General features: G+C 42.8%; 1 protein-coding gene across 2 annotated transcripts in view; it reads right to left on the reverse strand.

Moving 5' to 3' along the window:
- Positions 1–327: 327 nt before the first annotated feature.
- Positions 328–24,810, reverse strand: part of mef2cb (myocyte enhancer factor 2cb) — a 68,635-nt gene continuing 44,152 nt past the window's right edge. The window contains exons 4-10 of one of the 2 annotated variants that reach the window (XM_072664354.1): positions 15,853–15,996; positions 13,057–13,225; positions 11,956–12,003; positions 6,606–6,778; positions 5,166–5,295; positions 4,046–4,181; positions 328–3,620 (exon numbers count right to left, since the gene is read on the reverse strand). In XM_072664354.1, the coding sequence (XP_072520455.1) occupies positions 3,254–3,620; positions 4,046–4,181; positions 5,166–5,295; positions 6,606–6,778; positions 11,956–12,003; positions 13,057–13,225; positions 15,853–15,996 (1,167 nt within the window). In that variant the 3' untranslated portion in view covers positions 328–3,253. Of the gene's footprint in view, positions 3,621–4,045; positions 4,182–5,165; positions 5,296–6,605; positions 6,779–11,928; positions 12,004–13,056; positions 13,226–15,852; positions 15,997–24,810 lie in introns of both variants that reach the window. The other variant, XM_072664353.1, reaches the window with a different exon arrangement.

The following is a 24,810-nucleotide window of genomic DNA, read 5'->3' on the forward strand; positions in this document are numbered from 1 at the left end:
ACAGTTGTTCTTTACATTGTGTCAAAAGTTTACTATGAATGGACCAACAGACCTGGAACATTGTTTTGTAGATACAAGGTGCATTTTATATATATATATATATATATATATATATATATATAGGTTTTTATAGATTTCTGGACAAATTCTTAAAATCGTCCAAAATTTTTATCCAATTGAGAAATAAAAGCTTTTGTCCATGTTTCTTCACACTGCATTCAGTATTAGCACTGCATTGTGAGTATGATCAGCATGTGTGACCGAGACTGCAGTGAGGGAATTACCATACACAGCAAACACAATAAAAGCACACTAGGGCACCAGTGGTAACTAAGAAAGCCAGTAACTTTACTGAATTCTCTGCAAAATACAAATACCTTTTTTTGAATCCCAGCAGGAGAAACGATTTTTTTTTAATCCATACATTAATTTTTCACTACATACAGCTGAATCAAGTCCCTTGAGATACAGAGATGTGTTTTTTAATTTAATGACATCTTGTCTTCAAGTGGCGACAAAGTCCAGCTTATGCCGCTGAAAGCCTCTTTCTCCTGGTTTCAAAAAAAAAAAAAAAAAGAAGAGGAAAGGAAAAAAGAAGGAGGGGAAAAAAAGACAAACAGAAGAACACATTTTCCTTTCAACCTTACCCATGGTAGGTTTATACAAGCTACATTTGTTACTACAGATTTTTTTTTTAGTTTTGTGTTTTTTAAATGGAAACAAATGAAATATTTAAGGAAAAACAACAGCAAACCAAAAAGAATGAACCAGGGTGGACATACGTGGACGTTGTGTGAAATTTAGAGAACAGACAATGGCGTAATATTTCACAAGACTGTACACTTGTTGGGTTCTTTTTTTTTTTTTTTTTTTTTTTTTTAATATCCCATTTCATGTCATGATTGGTTGATGGTATTTTGAGGTACTGGGAGGGTGAATATGAGGTACCAGTATTGTTGGAAATTACCCAAAGCAAAATAAAGAAATGAAGAAATACGTTTCTAAAACCCCAAGAAACTGGACTAGAACAAAGCCAAAAGAACACTGCTCCATGTCTTTAGTAAAAAAATATATCAACAAATGTCCAATCACTGAATCATATCAAGCGTATTATAAAACATGACTGCCAGTGATGTGGGCATGGTCAGAAGAAACGGGTCTTGTGTACATTTGTGTTACTGAAATGGACAATAATGGCACTAATGAGCTGAATACAGATGACCAAGGGTTCACAAAATCAGCCTAGTTCAAACTAGAAATCCAGGACAGCACGACATATTCATCTCTCATGTTTTGAAATCTTTCAGTGCAATGGCAATTTCAAGTGAAACCACGCAGTATTTGTTTGAGTTGGAATTCGCACACTAAAGGAATCCGATACCAGAAAGGTTGTGCTTCTTCCTAACCAAAGCACACGTTTGGATAAATATCTTGTGCTCACTGAAAGTTAACTTTATAAATACGAGCAGGTGAACCACTGATACAGAAACTGGTAAGAAAACCTTTATTACTTGAGGTACTGTCTGTTTAGCCAATTAGAAGTGTGCTTACTCCATCGGATTCACATTCTTCACCTGAGTCTTTAGACCACTGCTATGCGAAGAGGTGTCTCTTTACCCCAACGGCACATTTATTGGCATTGCTGGGTGGGTCTGAAAAATCTGGAATCTGAAATTCTGGCTGGCTTTGCCCCTGAAAGATTCGGTGTATGGAGCAATAAGAAAAACTAAAAGAAAGGACGAAACAAACATGTGCAACTGTACTTATGTAACCTCACACTGAAAGGAAAAAAAAATGCTATGACCATAATTATTATCATATATATTTATATATTAGAAAGCTATACACAAGCATGTTAATTTCACAGATTTTTTTTAAAAAGAATCTTAATATTATTATTCAATATAATTAGAAATACACGTTTAAAAACAAAAACCTCTACAAAATGGAAAAAAAAAAACAAAACAAAACAAACTGTTGAGCAAAGCAAGGGTTCTCAGATGTCATGGCTTAGGTTTGAAAAGCCCAAGGTTACTCCTTCTTGTACAACTATCATTTTTCAGATAAGCAAAGCTATCAAAACACATTCTGGCTTATATAAACTACAAAAAGCCACAAAAATGCTTTGCATTGTATTTCTTTTTATATGAAAATATAAGCAAGTGTATCATACAATTGTTTCTTTTTTTCTTCTTTTTTTTTAATACTGAACATTTAAAGCAAGTCCTAGGTTTTTAATTTCATCAGAATAGACTAACATGGCTCTTAATTTTAAGGTATGGTCCTTCGTCTACTGACTGCTGTTCAATCTTGCTATTGACGCTCCTCGACCGAAGAGCTTGATTCGTCAAAAGTTATGAAAGGTTCCTTCTCCCTGACTAAAACCTAGGGGGCTGTATACCTGTACAATCCTTCCGAGAAAAACAAAAAATCTTGCATAAAAGCTTTCATTTGCGTTAAATCTGCAATGTCTGGCAACCTCGACCCTTTCCCCCTTGTCCCTGCCCACTCTCTATGTACAATACGTTGAACCTGCAACATGACATTGTCAATCATAACATACATTTAGCGAGGGAACACTCTGAAGAGAGTGGCAAAGAAAACTGAATCTGTACACATGGTGTTGGTAGAGCAACTCAAGTGCTTGCTTGCCTGTCTCAACTCCACGATAGCCCTCAGCTGAGCTTCTCCCATGGCTGAATATCGCTGAGGAAAGTTTTGTAAGTACTTTTACAAAAGAATCAAGAGTACCTGACTTTTTTTTTGTTGTTGTTGTTGCTTTTGTTACTATGCATATATGTACACCTACACACACGTGTAAATATATATGCATGTGCATATACGGTAATTCTTGAAAGTCAAATCCACGCACGGCACAAGTTATGCATAGTAACCCCGCCCGCTAAAAACCCCGTTCTTAACCCACGTATGCTAGCCCCTCCTGCCCTTTTCCCCTACCGACACCCATCAATTACGTCAATATGTATATTGGACACACCCTTTTAAAAAATAGACAACAAAAACCTTACAGCTAATTTTGAGAAAACGCCTCCTCCCTGTTTACATAGTGACCGACACGACGGGGAGGGCGACGACTTGTCAGAAAAAGACAGTAGAAGTAGAGAGAGAGAGAGAGAGAGAGAAAATATGTGTGTATGTGTGTGAACGCTGTGACTGCACATCATGTGGCGCGGGTGGGCCGAGGTCAAGGTCAGGGGCTGTTGAGGCGTTGGGTTTTGTGGGGCGGGGCTTATCATGTGGCCCAGCCTTCGGACAGACGGACGCGCTTGACAGATGGACTGTCGCGCTCGTCCAGGCCGGGGCGACCCATTCCAAGGGGTGAGTGGAAGTCGGCCCGGTGCTCGTCCCGTTCGCTGCCGTCGTGCGAGCTGCCGCAACTGCTGAGGCTATCGGCCGGCGAGCGGCCCGAGTCCTGCCGCGCCTGAGGGGGCGGGGCCCCGTGCTGCTGCTGGTGGGGAGGGGGCGGGGCGTATCCAGCGGGCGTGGCGCTGCTGGAGCGATCTCTAGGAGGAGAAACAGGTTCGGACTTGATGTGCAGGCTTTGAGTAGAGGGCAGGGAGAGATTTGAACCCTGACATAAGTGAGAGCTAGTGCAATTTCTGTAGGAAGGAAAGGAAACGAAGGGGGGTTACAGAACGTGTCGAGTGCCCACGCACTCATGTACACACATAGTGAACACACACATTATTGATCGATAACTGCACTGCTAGAGCATTCTGTTCTGGAATTGTTAAAGGCTTAATAATGAAAAGGTAAATAATAATACTACTGACCTTCGCAGAGCATTAAGCATGTTAGGAACCAATTTCTATACCGACTTCTATACTGTTACCATATCAGACAAGCTTTTCTTATGACAGTCGGTTTCTATCTGCGGCTTTAAGCTATGACTGGTTCAATAAGAGAAGAGTCTTAAAACTACAAAACAGAGTAATGGAAAAGTCACAGTTCAACTATTAAAGCTACCAGTGAGAACCAGTTCTTACTGCATCCTCAACATTAATACAGAAGTGCTTGTGCTCACCCCAGCTGTCCAAGAGCAGAGTGTTGCATGTTCTGGAGGTGTTGCTGTTGCCAGCCACTCATTGAGCCCAGGTGCAGGGTGTTGGCACTGTTGAAACCAGATATAGACGACAGGTCGGCACTGCTCAGGGAGTATTCTGGAACAAAACAGAGGAACAGCGTTAGTAAAGGTCACACGCACAGTTTCTTTAGACCATCAGATGACGATATATCAATATACAGGTCGGACAGCGCCACAGGTTTCGTTGTTTTTAGCTCTGCACTCCTGCATGGCTTGCTAAGGTGGCGTTTAACCGTCAGTAAACGGAATGAATGCTTGAAAGGGTTCTGGTTGAGTGACTGATTTGAATATTCTACTTTTAGGCTGTAAGCTGCTGTTTCTGATCATTGTCTTTCTGTGAGATGAAACACTGTGCAGTAAATGTAAGACATTTGGTTGTATCTCAGCAGTTCAGATGCTCGATACTCTTCAGAATTAATTCTGCCGCTGTCATATCCTGGAATGCTACATGTTTTTTTTTAAACTAACCAATAGGTTGTATCAGTGGTTTGTATCTTTTGGTAAAATCTATGAGGTCATGCTGATGTGTTCTTCTTTTAATACTCTTCTGAGACAGGTTTGTGCCCACATCCTGAAGTGTGTTCTTTAGCCTGTTTTTCTTCACTGAAAGTATTCTTCTGCCACTCCTGTGCTAATCCATGGTATGCCAAATTGTTCGCTATAGCCAAGTTTACCAGTGTGCTCTTGCTTCTTGTATGTTCTTCACAATGCACCTCATTCACCAACCGTTTATAGGATTAACTCACTTGCACAGTTTTCAAAAATGATTCTGACCTTTACCGATGTTTTTTATTTGGGATATGTTCAGTCTACAAGGACAGTGGGATCCATTCTTATAAAAGCAGAACTGAATCTGACGTAATCTGACTTTTTGTTAGTACTTTTCTTAAGAACTACTTTAGGATTATTCCTAGGAAGATACTAAATGGAGCCCACTGTTCACGCAGTTGACTGTGAGACAGCTAATAAGTGTTTGGTTATGTCTCGTGTAGATGTTTTCTGCTTTCTGTCCTCATACTGTGAGAAAATCATTTTTATTGTTTAGTTTAGTTCTACCTACCGGTACCATATGAGGTGGAGATAGCTGAAGGATAGCCACCCATTCCCTGGCCTGGTAGGGTGGGAGTTGCCACAGAAACCACCGGGGTAGCCAATGACTGTGCGGACTGAGAGTTGTTTATTCTCTGGTTCTGTAAAAAAAAGAGGAAGGGAAGCATTAAGACGGAAGACGTCAGTCACATAAACTTCTTTGTTCTGCACAGACGGCAAGAGAACAAGCAAACTTGTGAAAAGAAATTAATCACTTCACGCGCAGCACCACTGAACTCTTCCAACCTATCATTTACAACCCCTTGCAGGGTGCTTGGTCGCTATAGTAACCCATGCGGTCTCCAAGGCAACTGGATCAGCAACAACAGGGGGGTGGGGCTGTTTTTTCTCTTTTTTTTTTCTTCTAGAATGATGACTGATGAGGTAGAAATGCACTCACGTCCTTCATTCTGAGGGGTTGAGAAAAGCTCGTATGGGAAGCAGAGATGGAGGGGGTCAAACAGATTTGTTGGCTGGCAGCAGGAGGAAAGAGGGTGTGCTGACTTATAGTGACCACTAGGAGTCACTCAAGTTCCTTGTTAATGTTGTTTATCTTGTAGAACTGTGCATTGTTTACCAGTGAGCAGAAGTTACTGCTTAGCATTTGCTTGAGCCATAATGGGAGTAAAATAACAGTGAGTGGAAACTAGCTATGCATGTAAGGACGCACTATATATTATGATCAGCTAAAAACCTGGTAAAACCTAAAAGGCTGGTTCTAATCTCAGACAATGACTGTTGGAAAATGAATGATGGCCTTTATGTCTGTTGGTCTATGCCAGTTTGAGTGGCAGTCCCACTTACCAATAGAAGGTCAACATCCTCAGACTGATGGCAGTAAAGAGGGGAGGGTAGTAAATTCAGAATTAGTGTCATTGGCTGACGGAGATGCTTGGTCAAGCTAAATGATGAGGCTGTCCTACAGGTAAATGTAAGGGTCAGAGCGACCTAGCATGACTAGTGTGGAAGAGACAGTGGATAAGGGCAGCTCTAGTTAAAGCTAACAGATTACTATAAAGGCGTATGGAAGAGTAGCGAAGAAGAAAAGAAAGTAGAGCAGAGAGGAGAAAAAACAAGAAGCGGAGATGGAATGGGGCACGGAGAAGGGGAAAAGGAGAAGGAAGAGAAGAGGAGATGGGTTCAGAATAATGGAAGAGAATAGTAAGAAGGGGAAGGGAAGAGGGAAGGAGGACAGAAGAAAGAAGAATGGGGAAAAGAGAAGGAGGGGGAAGAGGAGAGGGGAAGAAAGAAGAAGGAAAGGGAAGAGGAGTAAGGACAGGAAGAGAGAAGAAGAAACAAGATCAGAAGGGACAAGGAGAAAGAAGAAGAGAGGGGAAGAGAAGAGGACAGGAAAGGAGAAGAGAGGTCATGATGGTCTAAGTCAGGAAGCGAAATGGTGATGGTCACTTACAATGGAGGGCATGTTGTTCTTTGCTCCAGGTGGGATGAGCACGCGCAGGTCAGGTTTGCGGCTGTTCATGCCCAGGTTCATGGGCGGAGGGGACTTGGCCTGCATGTTCTTGTTCATGCCTCCAGAGGACCCCAGCAAGCCAGGAGAGTTACGGTGGTTTCCGTAACCATTTCCTAATGAGGAGAGACAGAAAGAGAGAGTCAGGCACTCTAGCGCACTGCCAAGTACGGCACATCAAGCTTTCACCATGCCACAACTTTTCACTAAGCTCCATTTGACCTGCTCCCTTCCAACCAAAATGTGCCAATTTCCAGATCATCTACTATAAAGCAGCCATTCAGACTTGTCTTTGACACGTCTCTTTACTCCAGATTCCTGTCACCACACACGGCCATTAAAGCTAAGTCTGACGTGTTCCGGCGCATTGCAACCATCTTCGATCGTCTTTCACCAGAAACGTGAGCTTTTGGCTCGACGGTCCCTCATGATTTCATGTAGCCTTAGCCACAGCTAAGCAGTCATTCATGTGAAGCAAGTCCTCACCGAAACACACCCTCTCATTCAGCTCTCAGGAAACCACAGAGAATTAGCTGTCTCTCACAGCACATAGCCCATTTCAGTCAGTCTGCTCTCTAGGTCTCATAAGTCAAACACTCTTGAGAAAGGAGAGAAGTTTGGTATTGCTTTTAATACGTTAAGTCCTTCTTAAGTTCTTAGGGTTTCAATTTGTTCCATAGTCCATCGTTCTTATGTTTGAGTGGGGAAATCTTTTGATCTTCTGTAGGTCAGATAGGTAGGTTTTAGATAGGCTTTTACAGAAACATGATGAGGGGGTGGAAGCACAATTACGAGGTGTCACATGTAATAATGAACAGACCAAACAAAATGGGCCAAATAACTTCTTGTAAAATGAAATCTTGTAACCTTAACTTCCACTGAAAATGTTGTTCCTTGTCCTATATCGTTGCTTTTTTGGAGATGGAAAGGGCTTTTAGTCTTTTTAAGTGCTACTTTCTTTCCTTTTTCACATGAAAGCTTTATTTATTTAAACAGAGTAAAAAAAAAAACTATTAAGGTCTGGACCATGTACTGTTTTCTACTCTGAGACTGTGATGTCTGCCTGACGCCTATCTGAACATATAAACCCTTCCCTTCCATATAAACCCAGTCACCTCACCTCAGCAGGCAAATACTTCCCATCAGCTATCTTTAGAGAAGTCAAGAGATGAGCGCATGTGTTTGGGAGTGAGAGATGAGTCTCACTTGTTCCTGCTGTGGTTTTGCAGTAAAGAGGCAGGTGTTTGGTGAATAGAGGAGACAGGAAACTTGTGAACCTTTGGCTCTCATCGATGCTGTTTACTTCTAATAAATATCACAGGGTTTCATTGTGTAGGACAACTTATCTTATTTATGCCAACAGATACCAAAGACCTGTGGAATTTTCGATCCAAGAAGTTCATATCGAAGCCCTTCACACGACTACCACTAACATTTCCTGTTGCCGTGCCGGCAGCCCCATAAATAACAAAACCTGTTAACTCTTAAACACAGGCAATCAAGGATAAGTACATGTGCATCCAAGTGGGTTTGACCAGAAAAGACCAAAGAATGAATCAGGCTGGTACTCGACATTCCTAATCCAGGACTGCTAGCCCTAACTCCGCCAAACCCAGAGGGGTACTTTACAGTGGGGAAAGAGCGAGAGACGTATGGTGTCTTTGTTTCTTTCCATTGCCCACTTCATTTCTTTGAGGGTTAAAACATGAAGCCCTGTACACTCGCTGCCACTTAAAAGAGGGGCAGGAATTATACGTTAGACATAAATGAACTTCCTAATCATATGCTGAAGGGGCAAACGAGACGCAGATGTTGTCCTCGGCAATTTCTCCCCGGTGATCTTTCTTTAATTTGAAGGCAACGGTTTTTGTTGTTTTGAAATGAAAAGTCTTGAAAGCGCAATTTGTATGATTCGAGGAAAATGAGGGGGGAGAGGCAGGCTGGGAACCAAGAGATTGTGAGGGAAAGTGTGTGCTCGTCCGTGCATGTGTGCGTGTGCGTGTGTGTGTGTGTGTGTGTGTGTGTGTGTATGTGCTATTTGCAATGATGTATTTCCTGCCTCCTCTTCATACACAGTGAAGTATAGGCTGCAAACAGCTGGCTCCGGTACTTTTCAGAACACTTGAAGACTCAACAACCACACATCATTGTTGAGGGTTGAGAGAGTGCGCGAGAGAAGAAAACACATCCCCCCCGTTCCTCCTCAGAACCAGATTTATTCATCCTAACTTCTTCTATCAAGAAACTAGGCCGATGCTTTGGGTTTCAAAGCCTACCTCCCCGATTTCAAATATTTTGGGTCTAAAGCACTGCATTGTGGGTTAGCCCCGTAAACACACCCACCATAAGAACGTGAGCGTTTGAAGGCAGAGACTTGCTAAAAACCAGAAAAGTCATGTAGTTCCTCTAACTGTCTGAGAGTTGGAGTGCTCTGTTCACACTGTTCTGCCCTGGTAGTCATGGAGACATGCTAGATTTCATAACACGCAAGAGGTTAACATTCAGGACAACTACTTTTCGACGAGATCATGTAATGTACTAGCTATTCTAATCAGACAACCCACCGAGTGTAGTGAATTAACGTGATGCCTTTCTAACAGCTGATTTAATGGCATTTGATGACTTGAGGGAACAGATACCACGAATGCTGATGTTAACAATATTGAGATGTGAAAAATAGTTTGTAAAATGTAATTAATTGATTAATTAATTGATGCTGTCGGATTTACAGATTTCTTTAAATCTGCAGCCTTTGTCCTGAAGGCCTCAGAGAGTCCTTTAGATCTGACCATGATGTGATGTCACTCACTTTAACAATCAAGATCAAACCAAACGAAATGTCTGAGGTTTAAATAAGACTGGCTCCTCCAAAATCCCTTCAGTTTGAAATGTCACACACTGCAATGGCTGTTTCTTTGAACAGGGTCTGTTGCTGGCCTGCATTATGGAAGTACAAAAGTTAGCTAATTGCACATAAATGTAATCCACTGTCCTTCAAATGTTCTGCTGCCTTATAACAGAACAACAGGCTTCTCACTATGTCAGTCTCTCTCTCTTTCTTTCACCACCCCCCCCTCTCTCACATCAGCATGTGCCCAAGGGCCTCCCATTTTACTCACAATGGGGAAGTGCTAAAATTACAGCTGGCCATGTACCAGTGGCCCCCTCCACCCGCACGAAAGGCCTGATGTGTACATTTGATAAAGAACCCAAGGCTATTCCTGGACCTTCGCAGAAGAAGCCTAACTGTAAATGCGCCTGGCCTGAGTTTCCGCGTAAGGGCTGCAGAAGGGCCATTGGTTGTTGCCAGCACGGTTAAATGCATGCTGGACAGTGTCTTCCATTCCTTGTCATGGTTTAACGGCCATGTTGGATCCTGTTCTCCATAGGCATTGTAGGGCTTGAGGTTTTGGGCCTCGGCCCGGGTTTGTCAACCGAAAAAACATGCAAGCAGCTAATCGAATAAACAGCATTTAAGCAGCCATGGGTTGGCCTGTTGTGTTCATGACATACGACATGGAGTCTTCTCCAAATTCTGGAACATGCACAGCCTGATGCATGTCTAATTGGCATGTGACACGTAGTGTAGTGCGTACACACACACACCAACACAAACGCTGCTTTTCAGAGAAGTTGCGGCTGTCTGAGAATGCTGCGGGTAAATAGGCATCTGAATGGAAAATTATCGACTCATATTAAACACACTGTTAGCCAAAGTCTGGAGCATGAGGTATTGTGCTATTTTCCAAATGAGTTCTAATTATTCATCGTTTACTGTAATGCCATTTCAACCACTCTGTGTGTCTCTTCACATTGTCTGAGGGGGGGCTTTTTTGAAACAGCTGGCAAAAAACCTCAGTCATGACTAAGAGCAAATTGGAATAAAAAAGACTGAATATTCCTCTTGGATTCCCCTTACGTTTGGGACGTGAATCTGGAGGATGCTTGAATGAGACGTCTTTGAGCACCCCATGACTCTTCGGGGCTGTTGTTTCCAGTAGGACAGCCTGCGCTACAGCTACACTGTGGCCTCTGTTCGGCCTCGGCGTGACACAATGGCCGTATTGGATGGCTGCAGGCTTTGAGCGTGGACGGAAGGGTCGCTGCCATAAGTGGTACTTTTGTATGCGACGGACAGTAAAGAGTGGGGGTTAGACAGAGGGACCTCGGCCTCACCCCTTTGCAGTGGCCCCGGGGGCACTGCAGGGCCAGACAAGGTTAGCCAGCTGTGCTAGAGGGAGGCCCATGCCAGTTTCCAAGAAGCTACTGTCCTGCTTTTTATATAGAAGCCATGCTTCTGTGGTGACCACTGCTGACTAGTTCAGACAGACGCGCATAGACACATATGCACGAGCATACACATATGCATACATAAGCTGTCTCCGAGGCGACCACAAGTCAAAGCCCCAGTCTGTGTCCGCATGCACTATAACTTTCCCTTTCAAGTGGATTAAACACACACACACACACACACACACACACACACACACACACACACCCTGAACGCATACACATTCCAAAATCTATTTACAGGCTAGTTAAGGAAAAAAAATTCAAACACACACACACACTTTCTTGCACGCCAAACATATGCTAGCATTTAAGCTATACGAGAAGAAGAATTAAAGTAGCCAAACACAAACAGGCCTGATGAAGCGAATGCTGGCATGTTCCGCGTGGATCAGATGCTTGGAGGTAAGGCAAACAAACATTGGCGAGGGGTCAAACAAAGGCAACGCCAGGCTGTAATGCTGTTTACCCCCTTTTACAAAAGACTACCGGCATTTACGACGCTCGCCACGAAGACTGAATGTTCTTTGAGCGCTCTGAAAAACACGGTGTGTATATGTGAGGCTAAGCCAAGCCTCAGACGACACAGAGGCAAAATGTTTTTGTTGTACTGCGCCCATCAAGCTTCATGCATAGTGTGTCGGCGGTAATTGTTATTTGTCCGGACAAAATGGCTTAAGCATTGAAAATAGTTGTCATTAACTTGTCATTTATTACATTGTAATTACTATGCATAACACAAATGAGAGGTATAGCATATTTCGGCATGGTCGGGCTGACGGGTGTCGTTGTTTATTCTACATTTACATTTGTTCTAGCCTTCACACTGAAAAGCTAAAGTGAAAGCTAATGGCTTCAGTCTGCAAGAAAATGAATGTTTGTACAGCCCTCAGCTTTCTCAGAGTCTTTTGTGGTCTGTTTAAGCTGGAAGAGAAAGACATGAATGTGTAAGAGATGTGAACAAGAGGGGACATACTGTAGTAGGTGGGGATGCCATCCTTACCAGCACTGGTGCCAGGGCCTGTGGTCAAATCGGCCCCCATAAGACCACCTGGAACACACAGAGAGAGAGAGAGAGGGAGAGAGAGTGAGGAGATGTTTCGATCACCTCATTGCACTTGACGTCCATATCCTACCACAAAATCCTCCTTCAAACCTGTCACATCATTTATTCAGCTTCTTCCAACCGCGACCATCTCCCACCTCCTTGGCCCACCTCCTGCTACAGTGTGTGTGTGTAAGGCCAAGAGGAGCAACTGAGGTGACAAATAGAAGTGTGTGCATGAAGGAATAAGACAGCATCCTTTTCCTTCCTTTTCGTTTTTCTGTAGGAGAGGTGGTGGTGGTGGGGGGGGGGGTGACTATGAAGGGGCTGCGGCCACAGAGGCTGGGTTTCGGCGTTCCAAGAAAAATGACACATTTTTATTTTTAAGCCGGGAGTGCAGCGGTTGCGGTTGGGCAGTGTGCACGGGGCTGGGCCAAAGCTCATATTTAGCCAGCGCTCCTGTAATGGGCGGCTGATTGCATGGGGAGAGCATGGCTGCTAATGACAGGGCTGAGAGGGGGAGAGCCCCAAGCTTACCAAGCCAGAGACTTGGACAACAATAACAAACTGGGGACGGGGTTGAAGCGTATGACCACATGCCAACAGGGGCTATCTGTAGCATATAGGCAACCCTTGGTGGGGCAAGGCTGGAAGAAAGTGATTTGTAATGTCTGGAGCTCTAGTAGAAAGTTTAGTCTCATGACTCTTCCATGGAGAAGGAAACCTTACCTGCAACTTCATCACAGTACTCAACGTTTTAAGTGTGCCACAGAAGATCTAGAAAAGCCATATGAGCTTGGGAAATAAGTGCTGTGGACTAAATAAGTCTGAATACAATGTTTTGGTCACAATCGGAAAAAAAAAAAAAAAAAAAGTATGTCTAGAGAAAAGTGTGTGAAAGGAGCTGCATTTCCAAAAAAGAAAACCTTGCCAACTGTGAAGCGTGAGGGTAGATCTATCATGCTTTGGGGTTGGGTTTGTTAGGGATGGCACATACACATCCAAAAAGAAGGGCATCACTGTAGTTCTGTTCTGCATGTTTGTGTGTATATATGTTACCTGCGCTGGGAGGCCTGTGTGTGACTCCAGGGGACATGCTGTTCCTCTGTAGACTGTGGTGGGCCAATGGGACCAGGTTATGGTTGCCTAGGGAACCACCAGGGTGGCTGTAGATCTGGTTGCTCACTGGGATGGACACAGGCATCTCATAGTTGGAGGGGGGCACGGCCTGATGGAAAAGACAGACGGCACTTTAGTACAAGAACAGAGCTAGAACGACCACTGCAACTTCTTTAGGGATTGTGGAAAATAAGTACAGTACTCAAAAAGAGGGAACAAAGCATGAATAATAGATGTTTTAAACATTTAATCATATGATAATCAATAAAAAAATAAAAAATCTTCTTAATAAGTGATTGTAGTGCCTGGCTAAATTTTAAGTTGCAACCCATACGGAATGTTTCATCTCATGTATCATAATTCTTTGAACAATTTCTTTTAACAGGCTGTAGATCAATATAGAGACAGATTCGACATGAATAAGATAGAGACAGGAATAGAGAGAAGTGGAAAGAGAGGTAGCGCGATCTTCTCTCATTCACCATGTCACTCTAGGAAAGAGGCTTAACCTTGAGGAGCAGTGGCAAGTGAGCTCTTCCTCCCCCATGTTGTTTCATAAGGAGAAAATAGCCCCCTAATTGCAGCCATGTGTCCTAAGGGTCCGTAAGTGCTCATCTGGGGGAGCATCAGCCGGCAGAAACCGGAGACGAGTCCCTCCCTCTCTTACTCTCTTTCTTTCTCTGTCTGTCTATCTCTCTCTTTCTCTCTCTCTCTCTCTCTCGCTCTCTCTCTCTCTGTCTGCCCGCAAGGCCGTAGCAATCACTTGCTCAGAGCTAGGCAAATATTTTTGTTCGGTGTTGAAGGTCTCTGAGAACGAGTGTTCCTCTTTCCCTCGTGGGTTCACTTTTTGCTTTCTTTCTTCGTCCTCTCCTTCCTCTGCCTTAAAGGTGTGTCCGATCATATTCTTCCACAAAAATCCCAAACAAAGTCTTTACATTTTAGGATCCTGAACAACCCTTTGTTTCCATACTAAATTTATCTACCACTTCACCCTGAATCCTATCATTTCTCCTCTTCTGTGTTTTCTAGATCATGCGTAGGGTCTACTTTCTTCCTCCCTCCCTCTCTCTCTCTCTACATCTCTTCTGCAGGCTGTTATTTGCGTGGTGCCATCCTTCCTGTTCTGCTCTGTGACTCGGAGAGCGCGGCCCAGCCACGGTGACCGCAAGCCAAACTGCCACCATGGCCAACACAATGGCCGACTCATCCCTGACCCTGACCCCACCCTAGACCAGTCTCTTTCTGTGGGCTCTGCAATAGCCAGTCCACATTTGTGTTGTGTTTCGTTGTTCCATTGACTCAGCATTGACCACCTGGCATGGATGGGTTTGGAATAGGGCTCTAAACCTGGAATTACACTCCGTGACCCTCTTTGGTGCTGTACAGGACAATTTTTCTACACCAGTCCAAAGAACCCTTTAACAAAGCAAAGAAGCATGTATCAATGAAAATGCTTCTTTTGAGTTTTCATGGCTCTATGTAGAATCCTTGCCTTCACTAAAGAGCCATTTCTAAAGAGTGTAAAACAATAAAAACAAGAACAGTCTAAAAGTTCAGAACCGGATTTAGATCTCCTGTCCATGTAAACACGATCCTACAGTCTAGTCTTCCTTTTTGTAGAATTTTAGCTTGTTGTAGGATATGTTTCATCAACAGGTATTCAAGCTTTGATGCTTCAAGCATTTGTTTCAGACCTGTACATTATTTCCACATCCACATTATTTCCAGTATTTATCACACAAACAGAATTATAGTCTAAATGTTATTGTTGTAATACTTTGTGATTGTGTAATTTTATACAAATTGTGTCTGCAGTATTTAATTCATGTGGAAATGAAGTGTCAAACTTCATTTGACACTTTTACCAGCCACTGCCTTGTTGTGATACTTGTGTTATACTTGTGATAGTGTGTAAGCGCATGTGTGTGTATATGCATGTGTGAGGGAAAGTCTTTGCACTGCGATGTTTTTTATACAGAGTTATTTCAGACCGGTCGTCTAGCATGCTCTTTCACCCAGCATACTCTGCTAATATGTTACCAGAAACCCATGCAAACCTGTCAAAGTCTGCAGCTAATCAGTGTTACTTTTTACCATGTACCACAACTGAACAGTTGTGTTGGGTTAGAAAGCAGCTTAGGCTAAATGCAACTGTAGGACACTATTGCATCAGTCCGATTTTTAATCATGTACACAACAAAACACCTTTGCAAATGTTGAGCAAAGGCCTACTTGGATTACGTAAAACTATAGGTAAGTGTTCTCATCAAAAAGGAATTCATCAGAAAGCATCAGAACAAAAAAGCCAAAATCTACTGATTAGCTTAGTCAGCAGTATGCTAGTTTATGAAGGCAATTGTGAGCTTCCTCCAAGCCGTCAAAGTTGAGCAACTAGCTTTCAGTGTTTTCCTGAGACAGCAGTTAGCGCTGTGCTATCGCATGTGCATGGCTGTTAGCTCCTTGTCCGTCCTCCTCTACAGCTGCTGTACTTACAGGAATCTTATGAGTCTTGATCATATGATCAAACTCTTCGTTAATCTGTTTGTATTTCTCCTCCGTGCGTGGAGTAAGAGCGAGAGCAGAGTCGAGCTCCGGGCTCTCGCCGCCTTTGTTCTCCTTCTTGCTCAACGCCTGAAGGCCATAGAGAACAAAGAGAGAGAGAGAGAGAGAGAGAGAGAGAGAGAGAGACAGACAGACAGACGAGTGAGCGAGATGTTCGTGAGTGAAGGTACTTACACACAGTCTCTGTCTGCTGATCATTAGGTCAATGTCCTCGTTGATTTTGCGGTACTTGTCCTCAGACTCTGGGCTGTGGCCAGCAGAGTCGTCTGCATCTGGGTCCGGGCTGTCACACCCGTTTAGGCCCTTCTTTCGCAATGTCTGTAAACACAGTTGGTGGTGTATGTCAGAAATTTGCCAGCATGGAGCCAACATCAGGGATATACATATATACTGTTTTAGGTCTTCATACGACTTTGGCCCTGTATATTACACCACAACAGCCTTTGAGTTTAGTCAGTTCAGTGTCTCAATGCTAATTAGAACTAATTACTGAATGTTCTGATTCACATGTGTTTAGGGATGGGCAATATGACAATATTTTATCGAAATCATGATAAATGTTGTTCTCGTGATGCAAGCGAGCGTTTTGTGGATATCGTCAGTGCTTAAAGAACACTGACCTTTTTTTTTTTTTACCATATCACCCACCCCTACAGGCGCTCAATTTGCATGTGTGGGTTTAACCCCTTAGACCTGTAACCATCTCTGTTGATCAAAGCTGGTAGAATTGACCTGGCAGTACTAAGTACATTTTCTATAGAAAATACAATTTTTATAAATAGCACAATGTGTGTGTGTGTATATATATATGTATATATATATATATATATATATATATATATATATATATATATATATATATATATATGATGAGATGCAGAACAAAGGCATGTCCTGAATCATGAAACATTCAAGAAAGATTATTTTTAAAGAGAATATTTACTCCCAATAAACCAGTTCTCTACTTCTGTTTCTCCTGAATCCAAAGCCAGCAATTTCTCTCCTAGCCACCTGATGGCCACCTTCTAGTAGAAATGACACACTCCTCGCGTAGGGGGGTTTCAATGTAACAGTGTCTGAGGAACGTGCACATGTCTGTACTGTACCTTATTGTGATTGTTCAGCACAAAGTGAATGCGGCACGGTCTGGTTCTCCGTGGAGATTTCGCAAACATTTCCTAAATGAGCTTGTTGGAGGGTTCTGCATACATCAGGTACATAAATAACCGTGTCCTCTCATGACTTCATTAAAGAAGCCTCAACTCTCACAATGTGTAACTAGAACGGGAGCTCGTGGAGCAAGATGCCTCATCAAAGCGAAGCGCGACTGGCTATAATAAAGAGAGATTAGTGTATATGGGGGGACGCAGCAGCTCGCTAACGACACAACCAGCTAGCGCTCTCACACACACACGCACACATCTCTTTCATCTGCCTGTCTGTATCACACACCCCGTAATTAAATTTACTCTGCCGACGCCAAGATTTGATGAAGGCCGACGGAGAGAGTGAGATGAGGCAGGTTAGGCTCATTTTCTGTCTTCAGCGTGACGCATGTCTAACAATCAGGTGTTATAGAAGGGAATGTGAGTGTGAATTCTGAGAGTATATGTTTTTTTTTTTTTCCATTGCTCATTATGTCCTACCATTATGAGCTAATTAAACCTTTTTAAAGAGCACTAAGTTTCAGGTTCCATTTATATTACAAAACCTAGTTTATTAATATTTTTTTATTATTATTATCTGTAAGTAGAAGACAATAGCAATATTGACCAGATTTCTGTACCATATACTTCCCTTGAACTCTTGGAAATTGAGTGTTTTCATTTGCTATTCTTTTCCAGTGTAACTGTGTTACATATTATATACATATTACATACACACCTTTTTTAAATATACCTGTCATTTTTTTCCTTTTTCCAATTTCATGATGAATGGATGAATAGAAATGCTCAATTTCAATGACTTGGAATACAGTATTTTTACATTGACTTCCATTAAAAAGCCATATATGACATAAGGAGAACGATGCCATAGAAGGACCAGTTTATAACATGATGTCATGTGTGCAGAACCTTGGTAAAAGCTTAAGAAACCTTTGTTTTTTACCAGTTTAAAGGTTCATCTCACTCTCATCACAAACCTCTCTATTGTAAACATTGTTATTGATAATTTACGGAACCAAAATCGGTTCTTCTGTGGCGTCGGTCAAAGAAGTTTATTTTGTGGATGTTTACAAAAATATGGCAAAAAATATAAAATATTTTATATTTAGAGAAAAAAAAGTATGTCTAGCTAGTTACTTCATCATTAATATTCCTATCTGTCTCATAAAATCCTCATATGAATTTATCTATAAACCAACACCAAACTATATGTCGCAGTTCACGTAATTACGGTCATATTCCCATTTTTCTTGACTTGAAAAACCTAAAACAAAATCACTGAAAATTGCTTGACTTTTCAGAAATGCTCCCCATACAAGTATGTGAGCAAACAATCCTTCTGCTCCGTTTATGACTCTCGGCTTTCCTGGCCCTGGGTGGTCTTTAAACGAACTCTGGTAGCTCCTGTGATATTTAGGTTCACCACGGCGCTAACAGTAGTCAGGTAGTGTTGCAGGGGAGGGCGTTTAGTGCTGGGGCGAGGGGGAGTGGGGGGTTTGATTGCACTGGCTGTAAGGCGCTGAAGGGTAAAGAGGCAGTGTTGGACTGATGGGAGGCCATGCTGGCACAGGGAGCTTTCAAGCAGGGCCCGGCAGTTTAAGAGCCAGCGTGTGGCCGCCATGGGGGCCCCCTGGGGGCCGGCAGCTATGTCACTCATTCCCGACATGTGCACCTGTCAGAGCGCTCACACCTGTCACTAGCCCTCACACACACACACACAGATACACACATGCAACACATGCATCTATGCAGGGGGGCAAGGGGGGAGAGCCAATCACAAGTGCGAACACAGAGGATGGCCATAGATGGCTCAGTGCCTTTTAAAGCAATGATCTAATATTTGGGGCGTAACAGAAGTAGTGGTCATATTTAAGAAACAATAAAGACACATCTTCATAATAAAATGTGATTCATATCATGTTGATCTTTACATTAACTTTTAGATTTAAAAAAGAGTTACAAAGTTAAAGATTAAAAATCAAACCAGGTCATTTTGTGTTTGTTTTTTTAGGCTCTTTACAAATGTTTTTACAAAAGCATGTTTTTAAAAATGTGATGGCACTATGATATCTATTTTATTAATGAATGTATTTATTAATATATTTATTTAAATCTCAAATCTCACCATCCACCTAGAAATCAGTGCATCATCTGTAACCATGGCTCAGATAACCAGTCTAAACTAAAGTGAAACCAACTAAAAACTTAATTTACTGGTGGTAAAAAAAAACACTGTCTGACAATTAAATCAATTTCCCAACACACCACTCTACATCTTTAATGTTTCCAGTTTGTGTGACTAAAAATAAGCCACTGTGGAGAACAAACCTGCTACGCACTTGGAGCGAACAGAGAAATCATTTCCTAGGCTGACATCTTAATAGCTTCAGTAGATGAAAGCTGCATGATCCACCGTCCAAAACATTATTGATGAGGAGTAATCAATCTAACAAAGCGGAAAATGGCTTGGCAAAGGGAACAGGGGCAGAGAGGGAGTTAGGGGGGGAGGTGATACAGTGGGGGGGGGGGTGTTAGAGAGTAGAGATGGAGAAAGAGCAAGAGAGACAAAATGCAGGTGTGAGCTGAAGAGAGAGATTGAGCTAGGGTTTGAGCTAGAAATATCAGGGGAATGAGAGGGGGGAAAGAGGAATGGAAAAGAGGAAGGTGAATGAGATGGAAGGTGGAATGGGCAGCTAGAAGTAAAAAGGAGAGAGAAAGGGAGAGAAAGAGAAAAAGCAGAGGGAACAACCCCTTCAGAGGCACTCTCCTAATTAAACGCCTTCCTCCCACTGTTCCCTACTGGTTTCTTCTGTCAGAGAACAGTGGAGATACAGTGGCCTATATACAGTCATCTTCTCTAACCTTCAGCCCAACACACATTTGTGTTCCAGCTAGACATCGTACCAGGGATCTGCTGGGAACAGTCTATGCCACAGCCCCTTGCCATGAGCCCCCCGAACCACAGGCTTGTTATTCAGATAATAATTATTAGTCTGAAACAAATATGTAATTGTAAGTATATTTTTAAAATGAGCAATTTCGTCCACCACAAACTTCAAGCAAAACATCCATTGTTGCAACCTGTTGCAAGCAGAGGTTACTGGTGGAACGATACGGGTATGGTGAAAGAACTACTGTTCTCAATCAGTCAAATTAGACGATGCCGTCGCCACTAATGGTCTCGATCAGACCAACTGGTGCCCAGACTCACACCGATGTACCGGGCAGCTGTAGGAAAGCCCTGGCAAGCCTCCCAGGTGTCTTCTTTGACCTCATTCTGCCGCATAACCAGTCTCTAGCTGCTCGGGCCTGATCGTCAGACAACTCTGGATTCGTGCCCAAGGGGCTTGGGTCCAGACAGACACCGCAGAGTTTTGGGGGTGTATTTTCAGGAGGCGTAAAAAAAGGATCCCTCCAAACCAGTCGGAGCCTCCATTCTGGGGGCCATGCTGGCAGGACAGCAGGCCGAGGGCTGGAGGGGAGCCCACATTCAGCGGCGTGTTTATGGAGGCCAGGAGACGAGCAGGGCGACAGTGTTTACGCAACGTGTCCCGGCCGGCCGACAAAACAAATTCAGTCCGTTTCCTTATTGGAAACAGAGGCTAAGCCCAGCGCCCTGCGACCCTGTTGAAACTGTGCAGGGCACCAAAAGTGCAAATTCTGAAACTCGTGACCCCGTTGAGTTTGCAATTGCAATTGCTAATATGAGCTTTTTAAAAATCTCAATCACTTGTCACACATAGTAGCACACACAAAAGCTCCAGTTTCAAATGGTTATCTATATTACTAAGCAGGGACCTATATGTTCCTAACTTCCTAACTTCTCTGGCGGAAGATTTAAACAGAGATTTGATCACCACTTTTTTTTTTTAAATGGGGCTTTCTGGACATTTTCATTTTTCTTTCTTGGTTATTATGCAATCTTTATTGGAGTAGTGTCATACTTATATACATGTATTGGAAACAAAAGGTTTATATGATTTTAAACAGGAATGCCAAACTTCTTCTATGGTGATTCCAAACTTTAAAATTGTAGAGTAGAAGAATACTAAAGTATTGCTTTGATGGATTTGTGTGTGTGTGTGTGTGTTGGGGGGGGGGGGGGGGGTGGTCATAGCAGTGTTGCCTGGGACTCTGGCAAGGCAATATACCCCAGAGTGTCTTACTTTGATAAATCATGTTAGCAGGTTGTATGAAAAAGGGGGTGTTTTCATCTGAAGTCCATATTTCAGCAGTTGGGTGGTTTGCCTTATTCAGCATGTAGTGGACCAGGAGCTTTTTCCACTCTGTGCTGTAGAACTGTAGACACATGCACAAAGCCGCCGACTCTGAGGTGGTCCCATTAGGCCAGCAAAAATGACTTCATACCTCTCAGCGGCCCCGCCTCCACCATGTGCGTGACTGCGTGTGGAGTGTGTGTGTGTAAAGGTGCTGGGGGTGTAGGGGGTACTTGAGTGTTCCACAAGAGGGCGGAGGATTACACACACTCTTACATAAAGCACTGTCCAAAAGTCTTAGCCCAGCCAAGAAAATAGCCAAAGACTATTTATCTGCGTAGTAAATGTGTCTGTGCTTTAGGTACACTATACTAATCTTGGGTAAGGCCTACCCTTGCTCTCAAAATAGCCTCAAATCTGGTCCATGTTGACATGTTCTAAGAGTACTTTAATGCTGTGAAGTTCCTGTCCTACCACATCCCAATGGTGTTCTACTGGATTTAGATCTGATGACCGGGACAGCTACTACAGAACACTGAACTCATTGTTATGTTCATTAAACCAGTCTGAGTCTGACTTTTGCTTCGCGACCCGGTGCATTACCATGCCGGAATTAGCTGCAAGAAGATGGGTAGACTGTGGACGTGATGGTCAGTAACAGTACTTAAATAGGCTGTGGCATTCAAGTGATGATTGATGGGTATTAACAGGCCCAAAGGGTTGCCAAGAAAACATTGCCCACACCATTACATCACCTCCACCATCCTGAACTGTTGACACAAGTCCGGTTGGGTCCATGGATTCATACTGTTGCCACCAAATTCTGACCCTACCATCTGTGTGCCTCAGCAGAAATCGAGACTCATCGGTCTTCAGCTGTCCAGTGTTTGTGAACCTGTGCCCATTGCAGCCTCAGCTTTCTGTTCTGGGCTGACAGAAATGAAACCTGACAAGGTCTTCTGCTGTTGCAGCTCATCAAGGTTGGACGTTTTGTAAATTCTGAGATCACCACAATTGTACAGAGCGGTTATCGAAGCCTTTCTGTCAACTCAGACCAGTCTAGACTGTTGTGCTGAAATCCCCCAAGGGTTACTCAAACTAGCTTTTTTTCTCCCATGATTTCTGATGGACGACATTACCTGAAGCTGCTGTAAGATAACTGCATGAATAAGTAGCTGTACAGCTGTTCCTAAAAAAGCGCATGGTAAGTGTAAATAGAAAATAATGACTTTTGGTTTCCAAAAAGTTTAATGAGGTCTTGATTAGCCCAACCATGCTGGAAGTACTTTTGTTATATGTTGTGTGTAAATGATGCATTCATTTAACTAAATATATTCCATCAAAACAATTTTGGCAAGAACTGTGTTGATACTGTATATTTGAGTCAAGTAAGTTCAATAAATAGAAAACTTTAGATAAACAACTTTTAAATATAGCTTTAAATGGCATAAGGCTTATTTACAGTCCTGTATAATTTCGTACCCTAATAAAGCTTGGAATGAGACTTGCACACTAGGGATTCACAATGTGGAATAGTACAATATGTTCAAGTACAATAGTAAGTACATAGAAAACACGTACACACAAACCAACAGATTGACCACACATTCTGTCATGTGGAGCAACACAGTATTTTGTACTTGAGTGAACGAGATTCCTTCAGAGAGAACGAGAGAATGAGAGTCAGGCTGTAGATTATTGGAAGCAGGTGGCCAGGCAAGAGCAGGGGGAAACCGCCACTTTATTAAGTGCGGTTTGAACACGCTACGATCTGCTAGCCGGGCACGGACAGACTCGACAAGGGGCATGGACCCCACATGTGTGCACATGAGTGTTTGTGTGCATGTGTGTCCACAAGCTCAGTGCTCCCTTTTTGGTGGTTCGTCACAGAAGACCTTCTGCCTGACTCTGCTTAGACAATTACAGCTTGAGCTTCCACTTTCTCTTTAAACGGGGGGTAGGGCCTTTTTTTTAATTCCTCCAACCCAGCAGATTGGCTACTTTACCATAATTGTAATACTGTTAAAAAAGATGAAGAAGAAGACTAAGAAGAAAAAGAAGAAGACGACGAAGAAGAAAAACAACCTCCTCCTTATGCACTGTAATCAAGTATCAAAGAGACAAGCTCAAGACCCATCAGCCCACAGTTAAAGCAATACCGCACTTTAAGGATGTAATTACAGCTGTCTGTGGTTCATATTGGGTGGGGAGTGGGGAGCTGCGGGGGGTGGGGGTGGGGGGGGGGGTTTGAGGGTGAGGGTATGCAAGGAAAATCCGTGCACACAGATAAGTACTGTAGTTGGGGGGCTGTTGAATATAGGCTAATCCCAGTACAAAGACATACAGTGTAGGAACCGCACAGGCGAATGGCACAATAGCGAAAGTGAGTGGCGCTCTATTCAAGAACACAGCTGCTCCTCATAGGAACATTCATATGCATGAAGATGATAAAACGTTTGAGGTGGGGGGGTGGAGGGGACTGGGGGGGGGGGGGTGTTTAGTTTAATCATACAGGGTTTAAACGTATCTTAAGGGTATGGATTGGATCTGGGGCTTATGATTTTTTTTGTACATTTAGTAATTTTCCAGAGCCATAGAGAACATGTTTAGCCCTGTACTGTCAGTGGATTAGTATTGATTTAAATGGATAAAGACTGTATTTTCAATAAAAAAGGTATACAGGTTCAAATCTTTGAGCAAGACATCATAAACCCAGGGCTGTAAAACCAAAAAATGTATTTTTTTATGTTTTGTAAGATTTGAAAAGGGCTTTCCATTTACACTGTGTTAACATCTCAAAAGAACCACCATAAATGGTCCAAAATGACCAGTTCCATTAACGTACATTAAAGTTGAGAACATTTTTTTCTAATTGCAGGAACAATATGTTCCTCAAAAGCATCTGTCTGTTGATTACGGTTTCATTACTGTAAAAAAAGAAAACCTCATGTTCTCTTACTGTGTCTGTATTAATGAGGACACTGAAGGCATTCATATTTTATGACCCATCCCATATCCGCACAATGGCACCCCAGTCAGGCTCAATAAAGGAGCGCTTATGCCATGGTTATCTTTCTATTAGCTACAATTTCAGAGGGTCTGGATTTCTTCTTATATTTGCATAGAGGCTGACTGACACACACACACACACAAACGCGCAATAAGCTGAGATTCTTTTTTGGGTGGTGGTGAGTTAAAGTTTCAGCCCTTAAGTGTGAAAACGCACAGTTATATACACACTCACACACACACACACACGTCAGTTATCAGCTTTTGTCTGCTGCGGGTCTCTTATCGTGCAGCTGCATTACAGGAAGGGGCTGAGGGCTTTGAGGAACAATGATCAGGCACCTGACCTCTCTGGCATGACCTTGTGTTTCCACACCCGGTACGCCCGAAGGGAGCCCGCCAAGGGCCGGCGAATGCCATCTACACCCACAGCCCAAAATAGAACGCTTCTGTTTTTTTTTTTCCCTTCCCACCCACACTCCCAGGGAGAATGGGGAGGGCGTGTCTCTTATTTTATGTAACTTTGAAATAAAAAAAATAAAATACAGTTTGATTACTGGTAGAGCGGAGAACTGATCCACTGTTTATCTGAGCCACTGTGGAGTCAGGACTGCATTCCTAATAGAGGTGGATTAAGAAATGAATGGACCAGTAGGTCCTAATGGTCCAAAACTACCTTTTTAAACGGATATACACTGAACTTAAGAAGGTTTTATCCTTCTCTTAAAAAGCCATGATTT

Source organism: Salminus brasiliensis, chromosome 20, assembly GCF_030463535.1.
Source record: "Salminus brasiliensis chromosome 20, fSalBra1.hap2, whole genome shotgun sequence".
NCBI classification, from domain to species: Eukaryota; Metazoa; Chordata; class Actinopteri; order Characiformes; family Bryconidae; genus Salminus; species Salminus brasiliensis.